Raw genomic sequence first — 10,840 nt, 5'->3', positions numbered from 1 at the left:
TAAAATCTCTCCAGTTTTTTTTTGCACTCTGCACAAAGTTAGTAGTGAACAGTTAATTAATAGTTGTGATGCATTTAAAATAGCTGGAAAATAGGCACATTTCCACAGAGATTATACTTCATTCAGAATAAAATTTGACAACGTTAACAAACTTACTTTTATAGAAAGTGCATAGAGATGATTCAGCATTACGTGGTTTGGTTCAGGGAGTAAAGCAGGATCACACTGGACAAAGAAAATCGAGCAATTGGTTACGAGGACTGATTTACAGCCCATTTTCATTGTTTTAACAAGATTAATACATGGGTTGAACCCAAAAATATGGAACATGATTTCCGCAGATTTCTAAACATTGCATACACAGAAACGTAGAAAATAGGTGCAGGAGGAGGCCATTCGGCCCTTCGAGCCAGCATCGCCATTCATTGTGATCATGGCTGATCATCCACAATCAGTAACCTGTGCCCAACTTCTCCCTATATCCCTTGATTCCACGAGCCCCCACATGATTTGGCCTCCACTGCCCTCTGTGGCAGAGAATTCCACAAATTCACAACTCTCTGGGTGAAAAAGTTCCTTCTCACCTCAGTTTTAAATAGCCTCCCCTTTATTCTAAGACTGTGGCCCTTGGTTCTGGACTCGCCCAACCTTGGGAACATTTTTCCTGCTCCAAGGATTAGAGTCTCGTGACAAATTTTAGTTTTAGAGATACAGTGTGGAAACATGCCCTTCAATCCACCAAGTCCACTGATTACCCTTTAGCATTGATTAGCTCTATATTATATCACCTTTGCATCCACTCCCTACACACTAGGAGCAATTTACAGATCTTTTAGGCAATGAACCTACAAACATGCACATCTTTGGGATGTGAGAGAAAAACTGGAGTTCCGGGGGAGGGAACGCATGTGTTCACCGGGAGAACGTGCAAACTCCACACATACAGCACCCGAGGTCAAGATTGAACCCTGATCTCTGCACTGGAGGCAGCAGCTCTACAGCTGCACCACTGTGCCGCTCTTTAGATTACACTTATTTAACGACTTACCGAAATGTGTGTGTCCTTGTTCAGAATGACTTGGAGCAGATGAGGAGGTAAAATAGGAGGTGCCTTAAAGCGTTCTTCAGGCCTTAACTCATACATCTCCTGATGGTATGGTCCAGGAGGGGAGCTTGACAAATCTGAAACAAACAGCATATTCTGTCAACACAATATAACTAATCTATCAAAAAAAAAATAATGCACACAATGGATCCCAAAACAGGATCATTCCATGCACTCCAGGTGTGCAATGGAGGGCACATCTGGAGCAGATGAATTTTGCTCCATTCTACAAATCCGTGACTACATTCTGTCCTACCAGATAGATAGAGTCACAGTACAGTGGCAAAGAGACAGGAAGGAGCAGCTCTGTGGACACAGCCAACATACTATCTGATTCCACTGTTTTAGTAAAAAAATTGCAAAGTATTGGCAGAATACTTGGAAAGTAGTAATTGGACTGGGCAAAGTCAGCATGATTTATGTAAGGTAAGAAAATAACTGCAGGTGCTGGCACAAATCAAAGGTATTTATTTCACAAAATGCTGGAGTAACTCAGCAGGTCAGGTAGCATCTCAGGAGAGAAGGAATGGGTGACGTTTTGGGTCGAGACCCTTCTTCAGACTGATGTCAGGTGGGCGGGACAAAGGAAGGATATAGGTGGAGACAGGAAGATAGAGGGCAAACTAGGAAGGGGGAGGGGAAGAGAGGGACAGGGGAACTATCTAAAGTTGGAGAAGTCAATGTTCATACCGCTGGGCTGCAAGCTGCCCAAGCGAAATATGAGGTGCAGTTCCTCCAATTTCCGGTGGGCCGCACTATGGCACTGGAGGAGACCCATGACAGAAAGGTCAGACTGGGAGTGGGAGGGGGAGTTGAAGTGCTCAGCCACCGGGAGATCAGGTTGGTTGAGGCGGTCTGAGCGAAGGTGTTGAGCGTAACGATCGCCGAGCCTGCGCTTGGTTTTGCCGGTGCAAATAAGTTGACATCTAGAGCAGCGGATACAATAGATGAGGTTGGAGGAGGTGCAGGTGAACTCGCCTGGAAAGACTGTTTGGGTCCTTGGATGGAGTTCAGGGGGAGGTAAAGGGACAGGTGTTGCATCTCCTGCGGTTGCACGGGAAAGTGCCCGGTGATGGGGTGGTTTGGGTAAGAAGGGATGAGTGGACCAAAGAGTTATGGAGGGAACGGTCTCTGCGGACCACAGAAAGGGGAGGAGATGGGAAGATGTGGCCAGTAGTGGGGTCCCGTTGGAGGTGACGGAAATGTTGGAGGATGATTAGTAAGGGATATTGTGCCAAACAAATAATAGAATTTTGAGTATGTAATTATAGAGAACTGGTGTGCTTGGTGTATTTGGATATTCAAAAGGCTTTTGATGATAATCCAATTAAGAAGCTTGTGTGTAAAATTAAACAACGTACTGTAATATACTGGCATGGATTAAGAATTGGTTGAAAACAAAAAATAAAGAGTAAAAATAAAAAGGTATTTTTCCAGGTGGTAGAGGTGTCTATGGGAACACTGCAGGGATCAGTGCTTTGGCCCAAGTCATTTATAATAAATGTTAATAAATTTGATAACAGAACCAAATGTAACATTTCTAAGATTACAAACAACTCAAATCTTGTAGGTGGGAGGGGAGGGTGCTGTGTGAGATCTGCAGAGGATGTAAAGATGTTCCACTTTGATTTTGACATTGTGTATGAGTGGGCAAATGTATGGTAGATGCAGTTTAACCTGGATAATTGTGTGGTTATCCACCTTGGTTTTAATACAACAAATGCAGATTATCTAAATAGCGATTGATTAGGAAAAGAGAAGGTGTGATGATACCTGGATGTCCTTGTAAGCCAGTCACTGAAAGCAAACCTGCATTTACAAAGCCAAATGGTATGATTTGAGCACAGGAGCAAGGATGTCTTATGGCAGCTTAAGGCCCCATCTGGAGTTGTGTACACTGGTTTGTTCTCCTTATCTGAGGAATAAGATTCCAGCCACAGAGGTGGAGGAACAGAGGGTTACTAGTCCAATTCGTCAGAGACAGGAGTATGAGAAAAGATGGGTCTGTTAGGTCTACTCATGCACCGTGTCAAAATCATATTGGAACATCTTTACAGCCTATGTACATCTCACACAGACACCTCCCCTCAACAAGATTTGTGTTGTTCCTAAACTTGAAAATGTTACATTTGGTTCGATTATCACATTTATTAACACAAGAGTATGGGGAAAAAAAGAGGGATTGTGTAAAAACATGTAAAATTCTAACAAGACTTAACAGAACATAGGGAGGAAGTTCTTGGTGGCTGGAGAATCCAGAACCAAGGGCCAGAAATTCAGAAATAGGGTATGCCAATTAGAATCAGGATCCGGAGAAATGTATTCATCCACATGACGATTCTCCTCTGTAATTCTCTACACAGAAGGCAGTGGAGACCAAGTTATTAAATATATTCAAGAAGGAGGTCAATATATTTAATAGTGCCTCAGGAATCAAAAGATGTGGACTGAAGGTTGAAAATGGGTACTGACTGGTTGATCAGTCATATCTGTGTTAGCTGCAGATTAGGCCAAGAGTGTTAAATAGCCTATTCTATGTCCTACTGTTTATACTTCTTTGTTAACACTGGGATACATATTTGTTATACAATTATTAACCATATTTATGGGAGTCAATGAAGCAGGATTTTTGATTTATTTATCCTCTTCTTAACCAAGAGCTGCTGAGGCCAATTTGAGCTGTCCAGTTATTGCCATGACCAAGATATCAGCCAAAACATTATGACCACTGACAGGTGAAGTGAATAACATTGGTTAACATAGAAACATAGAAAATAGGTGCTGGAGGAGGCCATTTGGCCCTTTGAGCCAGCACCGCCATTCATTGTGATCATGGCTGATCATCTACAATCAGTAACCTGTGCCTGCTTTCACGCCATATTCTTTGATTCCACTAACCCCTGGAGCTCTATCTAACTCTCTTTTAAATTGATCCAGTGAATTGGCCTCCACTGCCCCCTATGGCAGAGGATTTCACAAATTCACAACTCTCTGGGTGAAAATATTTCTTCTCATCTCAGTTTTAAATGGCCTCCCCTTTATTCTTAGACTGTGTCCCCTGGTTCTGGACTCCCCCAACATTGGGAACATTTTTCCTGCACCTAGCTTGTCTAATCCTTTAATAATTTTATACGTCTCTATAAAATCCCCTCTCATCCTTCTAAACTCCAGTGAATACAAGCCTAGTCTTTTCAATCCTTCCTCATATGATAGTTCCGCCATCCCAGCGATCAATCTCGTGAACCTACTGCCTCAATTCTCTATCTACTACTACACTGCCTCAATTACAAGGATGTCCTTCCTCAAATTAGGAGACCAAAACTGTACACAATACTCCAGATGTGGTCTTACCAGGACCCTATACAACCGCAGAAGAACCTCTTTACTCCTATACTGAAATCCTCTCATTATGAAGGCCAACACGCCATTAGCTTTCTTCACTGCCTGTTGTACCTGCACGCTTACTTTCAGTTACTGGTGTACAAGGGCATCAAGGTCTCGTTACACTTCCCCTTTCCCGAATCTAACACCATTGAGATAATAATCTGCCTCCTATCCAAATGCACCGTTATTACCTCTTTAATAATTGAGTCCAGCATCTTCCCCACCACCGATGTCAAGCTAACTGGTCAATAATTCCCCTTTTTCTCTCTCGTTCCTTTCTTGAAAAGTGGGATAACATTAGCTACCCTCCAATCTACAGAAACGAATCCTGAATCCATTGAACATTGGAAAATGATCACGCTATTTCCTTGTTACCCATAATAATTTCACCCGTTTCTGCCTTCAAGGGACCCACATTTGTCTTTACTAATCTTTTTTTCTCAACATACCGAAATAAGCTTTTACTGTCCTTCTTTATATTCTTGGCCAGCTTCGCTTCGTACCTCATCTTTTCACCCCATATTGACCTTTTTGCTATCTTCTGTTGTTCTTTGAATGTTGCCCACTCCTCTGGCTTCCCGCTGCTCTTTGCTATCATATATAGGGCGGCACGGTAGCGCAGCGGTAGAGTTGCTGCTTTACAGCGAATGCAGCGCCGGAGACTCAGGTTCGATCCTGACTACGGGTGCTGCACTGTAAGGAGTTTGTACGTTCTCCCCGTGACCTGCGTGGGTTTTCTCCGAGATCTTCGGTTTCCTCCCACACTCCAAAGACGTACAGGTATGTAGGTTAATTGGCTGGGTAAATGTAAAAATTGTCCCTAGTGGGTGTAGGATAGTGTTAATGTTCGGGGATCGCTGGGCGGCACGGACTTGGAGGGCCGAAAAGGCCTGTTTCCGGCTAATTTTTTTATGATATGATATGATATGATATATATCTTTTCTTTTAGTTTTATTCCATTCCTAACTTCCCTTGTCAGCCACAGTTGCCTCTTACTCCCCTTAGAATCTTTCTTCCTCTTTGGAATGAAATGATCCTGCATCTTCTGGATTATGCCCAGAAATTCCTGCCATTGCTGTTCCACCGTCATTTCTGCTAGGATCCCTTTCCATTCGACCTTGGCCAGCTCCTCTCTCATGCCTTCATAGTCCCCTTTGTTCAACTGCAACACTGACATTCCTGGTTTAACCTTCTCCCTCTCAAATTGCAGATTAAAACTAATCATATGAAGGTCACTACCTCCAACCTGTTCCTTTACCTCGAGTTCCCTTTATTAAATCTGGTTCATTGGACAACACTAAATCCAGAATTGCCTTCTTTCTGGTAGGCTCCAGTACAAGCTGCTTGTTATCTTGTTACAATGGCACCTGACTAGGGGTTGGATATATTAGGCAGCAAGTGAACAGTCAGTTCTTGAAGTTGATGTGTTGGATGTAGGAGAAATGGGCAGGAGTAAAGACCTGAGCGACATTGACAAGAACTAAATTGTTATGGCCAGATGACTGGGTCAAAGCATCTCTGAAACGGCAAGGCTTGTGGGGTGCTCTCAGTCAGCAGTGGAGAGTACCTTCCGATAGTGGTCCGAGGAGGGACAAACCACAAACCGGAGACAGGGTGTTGGGCGCCCAAGGCTCATCGATACGCGAGAGCAATGAAGGCTATCCTGTCTGGTCCGGACCGACTGTGGGAAGACGACAAGCCAGTGGAGGGAGTGTGATGCTCTGGGCAATGTTCTCCTGGGAAATCCTGGGTCCGGTCATTCATGTGGACGTCAATTTGACATGTGTCACCTACCTAAGCATTGTTGCAGACCTGGTACACCCCTTCATGGCAATGGTATTCCCTGATGACAGTGGCCTCTTTCAGCAGGATAATGCGCCCTGCCACACTGCACACATTGTTCGGGAATGGTTTGAGGAACATGATGAAATGTTCACGGTGTTGCCCTGGCCTCCAAATTCTCCAGATCTCAATCCGATTAAGCATCTGTGGGATGTGCTGGATCGACAAGTCCGATCCACGGTGGCTCCACCTCGCAACTTACAGGACTTGAAGGATCTGCTGCTAATGTTTTGGTGCCAGCTACCACAGGACACCTTCAGGGGCCTTGTAGAGTCCATGCCTTGGCGGCTCGGCACTGTTTTGGCAGCACATGGAGGACCAACAGCATATTAGGCAGGTGGTCATAATGTTTTGGCTGATCTATGTATATTGCCGAAGACTTTTTTCACTGTGTGGATCACTTTGCATAAAGGTATATCTTCATTGTCACAGAAACTCAAAATAATCAGTTCAATAGGTTACTGGGAGATATACATTCAAGACCGAGTGTGTTTTTCTTCAATAATACTCTAAACGACATCAAAACGCATTGTTTGCATTGGTCTTTTCTGTGGCTGTTCTCCCAGCTATTGCTACTGTTGTTCAGATTTCAAACAGATTGCATTTCCATAAACTGATGCAATGGTATCCAGCTAGCATTCCTAGTAAGTACTACAACTCAGATTGTATGGAATTCTTGAAAAGCAAGGGCTTCACTAGAAAAGTTTATGAGTCGCTTCAACATCAAAATATAGGCACTGGATTCTCAGATTCAGTACCTCAATAAAATGGGTACCTTAACATGCTTGCTGCACATTATACACCATATATCAATCATGACTCACACGTAGCACTCAAACTTTGATATGAAGCTCGAGGGTTTAAGTCCCACTCTGGAGCCTTAAGTACAAATCTCTCCGTTGACACTGATGCACAAACTGAAGCGATGTGTACTCTATGAATTCAATCTTTCTGTCAAAATGTTTCTATGAGGTACTGTGTGCCCTCCGTAGTAGTATTTTAAAAGAGCACGAGAGTTCACATAGTTTCTTAAACAATATTTATCTCACAAACAATGGTTAAAATAGCTTATCCAATTATTATCTCACTGGGCTAATATTTTGTCGAGATCAACCTGGCTCTACCAGCAGATATGCCCATAATCAGGCTATTCCAGAATGATGACTATATTGTAGTTTGTAGAGCACCTGCATTTCACTAGTGGGCTCTTCATGAACCTCCATAAATTTCCTAGTTCTCATTTAATGAATTGATTCACTTCAGTACTTAATTTTTTTTAAAGTTTTTTGCATAACTTCAAATGACGCTATAATCTTTGCATCATCCTGCTATTTTGCATTGATTGTTTGTATGAGTTTTATATCTCTATATTACCGTCTACTGTTTACTCTATGAGCTTCATGTGAACATGGAATTTCATTCCACCCTGGCGTATATGAAAATAACTAATCTGAATAAATGGCAAGAAATTAGATGCCAGAATTACTATTATTATTTCAAACAGATCCTGATCGATCATAAATGGTTTTGAATGTCAAAAACATTCACAGATAATTAATTTAAACAGCAGGTTTGACAGGTGATCCTATGGACACGACCTCAAAACCATCCTGTCGGTGCAGCCAGTCAATTGTGCTCAGCGATGCTCTGTGCTACCCTTGGCCTGGAGGTGCTAGAAGCTGAAACCCCCACTGAAAGACCATGCCCTGAACCACACCCGAAAATTATGACATGGTGGAGAATCAGCGCTGTTGCTGTTATACTGGGCTGATTGGGTGCCTTTCCGACGTGACAATAATAGATAATAGACAATAGGTGCAGGAGTAGGCCATTCGGCCCTTCAAGCCAGCACCGCCATTCAATGTGATCATGGCTGATCATTCTCAATCAGTACCCCGTTCCTGCTTTCTGCCCATACCCCCTGACTCCGCTATCCTTAAGAGCTCTATCTAGCTCTCTCTTGAATGTATTCAGAGAATTGGCCTCCACTGCCCTCTGAGGCAGAGAATTCCACAGATTCACAACTCTCTGACTAAAAACGTTTTTCCTCATCTCTGTTCTAAATGGCCTACCCCTTATTCTTAAACTGTGGCCCCTGGTTCTGGACTCCCCCAACATTGGGAACATGTTTCCTGCCTCTAACATGTCCAACCCCTTAATAATCTTATACGTTTCGATAAGATCCCCTCTCATCCTTCTCATCCAATATAATGACTATATTGAAAAACTCTTTGCTAATGAATATAATGAATTATATAATGAACATGTCTTGACTGAAAAATAATGAACATTAATTTATTTGGCAGGCTTAAATGCAATTTCACACACATCTTTATCTGCCAGAAGGAGAGCACCATTATCAATTCTTTATAGATGGGAAAATTTAGAAATGTTAATAAGTTGACATGAGGTTGTCATATTGACTGATTGTACTGTCTGCACACCTTACCTGAGGTATCAGAACACTGTAGTGAGTCCAGTTTAAGGGCATCAAACACCTCAAAGTCAGATTTCTTCACCTGAATTACATTATTAATTGTTCCAAGCTGGCTGGTTGCCACTGGCTGGGAGAAAAAAATAGAAACATTTAGAGAAAGAGAATACTGTAAAGTTTTATAATTAAAGTAAATTTACATGCAATAGGTCCTCTCAGCATTTTATAAAGATTGCCTTTTATTAGATTTTATTTAATGAGTACCATTTCCACTAGTTTTTCCTCCATTTATTTCATACATAATTTATATATAGTTTCCCAAGTATAAGATTATAATATCGGAGACCATTTAGTCTATCATGACTTCTATGCTTACACATTTCAATTGTAACTTAAAGATATTCCACATTATCATAAGACCATTGGAAAGTTTTCCTAAATGCATCTTCATTTAATTTGTAATATTCCAAAAGAAACCAATATTCAAATTCATCAATGTTTACTGTCTTTATTTTTTATTAAATCTTCCTAACCTCCCATGTTGCAATAGAAAAAGATTCAGTTTTTAAAATCCTTCTGCAATTGGCAAGAAATTATCCCAATCTACAATGAAAGATACAATATAAATAAATTTTAGTATATTCATTTCCCCCTAACCAGGTTACAGATTCAGGATTTTTAAAGATCAAAGTTTTAATTAAAAATCAAAAATCACTTACCTCTGAAATATCATGAACCCACTGCCCATCTACAAAGAACTTATATTGGTGTTCTCCTTCTGGCAGGTCAAGGATAGCAACAAAGTCATTATGGCTGTTGAAAGATAGAAATCTTAATTGGTATTATTAAAAATGTGATTATCAAAACACAATTAATTTTATTTCAATCTTCTCTTTTACCCTTCCGTTCTGTGTTCAGGTAAAGCTTAGTACTCCCAGAATCCAGTTACAAGCAAATAGACAACCTATGGCTCAGAATGGGTAATTTTCTTCAAGTTCTACATTCACACTGCAGCTGGAAATGCAAGATAGCCTCATTACCAAAATGTGAGGCTGTGAATTATACTGACACATTCAAGAAATTCTACTACAAATAATGCACAGTGTTTCTTGAAAATACCGTTTACTCGTGTTAAGTGGGAAGTACAATGTTCCAAAGATGTCCACCCTTTCCAGTGATTAAAACTTGATCTTGTTCTGCAATTATCTAAAATAGTGTGTTAATGGATGAATAAAGCACACATATGATGGAGCATTCACTGGAAATATTACAGTTTGTCCACCACGTCCAGCAAACTTTCCTAATCAATAGGAATGAACATGCATGCGGTCCAAATATAACTGACTGAATAAAATTCATCTGAGCTATAAAATATAAAGATATTGGGAACCAAGTAATTTGAGGTGCCAAAAACATGTAGTTGAGACTGATCAATTTTAAGATAAGATTTTAGATTCCTCAGATTCCAGCATTAATATGCATAGTTCCCATTAATTCGTAGGTTTTTATAGCTCCTGTAATTATTCCTCTTTACTATAACATGAAACAAGGTGTCTATTCTTGTGAACTAATACAAATTATAACTGATGCTGTACTTTTGCCTCTAGCCATTCAAATGTGCAAAAGCTATTATCCATAAAAATGATTTCAAAGAGACCACTACAACCCCAGAATAAGCAATGGTGCATTAAAATGGAATAGTCTTTTTAGGGGGACACCCTTTGAAGGTACAAGCCAAAAGCCAAGTTTGGATCATCTTGCAGTAGGAAACTAATACATATTGAACACAGAACAGTATAGCGCAGGAACTCGCCCTTCGGTTGACAATGTCCATGCCAAACATGATGCCTTGTTAAACCAATCACCTCTGCCTGCACATGATCCTTCCATTCCTTGCATATCCATGTGTCTATCTAAAAGCCTCTTAAACACCACTATCATATCTGCCTCCACCACAACCCATGGCAACGCATTCCATTCTTGTAAAAAAACACAACACACCCTGCACATCTCCTTTAAACTTTACTTCTCTCAACCTAAAGCTTTGCTCTCTAGTCTTTGACATTTCTACCCTG

At 41.1% G+C, this 10,840-nt stretch overlaps 1 protein-coding gene across 1 annotated transcript in view; it reads right to left on the bottom strand.

Moving 5' to 3' along the window:
* LOC144597857 (5'-AMP-activated protein kinase subunit beta-2-like) overlaps nt 1–10,840 on the bottom strand; it is a 28,246-nt gene that overhangs the window by 3,882 nt on the left and 13,524 nt on the right. The window contains exons 4-7 of the mRNA XM_078407564.1: nt 9,485–9,578; nt 8,781–8,895; nt 1,049–1,182; nt 157–225 (exon numbers count right to left, since the gene is read on the bottom strand). Of these exons, the coding sequence (XP_078263690.1) occupies nt 157–225; nt 1,049–1,182; nt 8,781–8,895; nt 9,485–9,578 (412 nt within the window). The remainder of the gene's footprint in view (nt 1–156; nt 226–1,048; nt 1,183–8,780; nt 8,896–9,484; nt 9,579–10,840) is intronic.

Source organism: Rhinoraja longicauda, chromosome 11 (genome assembly GCF_053455715.1).
Source record: "Rhinoraja longicauda isolate Sanriku21f chromosome 11, sRhiLon1.1, whole genome shotgun sequence".
Classification (NCBI taxonomy): domain Eukaryota; kingdom Metazoa; phylum Chordata; class Chondrichthyes; order Rajiformes; family Arhynchobatidae; genus Rhinoraja; species Rhinoraja longicauda.
Note: the sequence above shows the minus strand (reverse complement) of the source record. Positions and strands in the feature narration are given on the sequence as shown.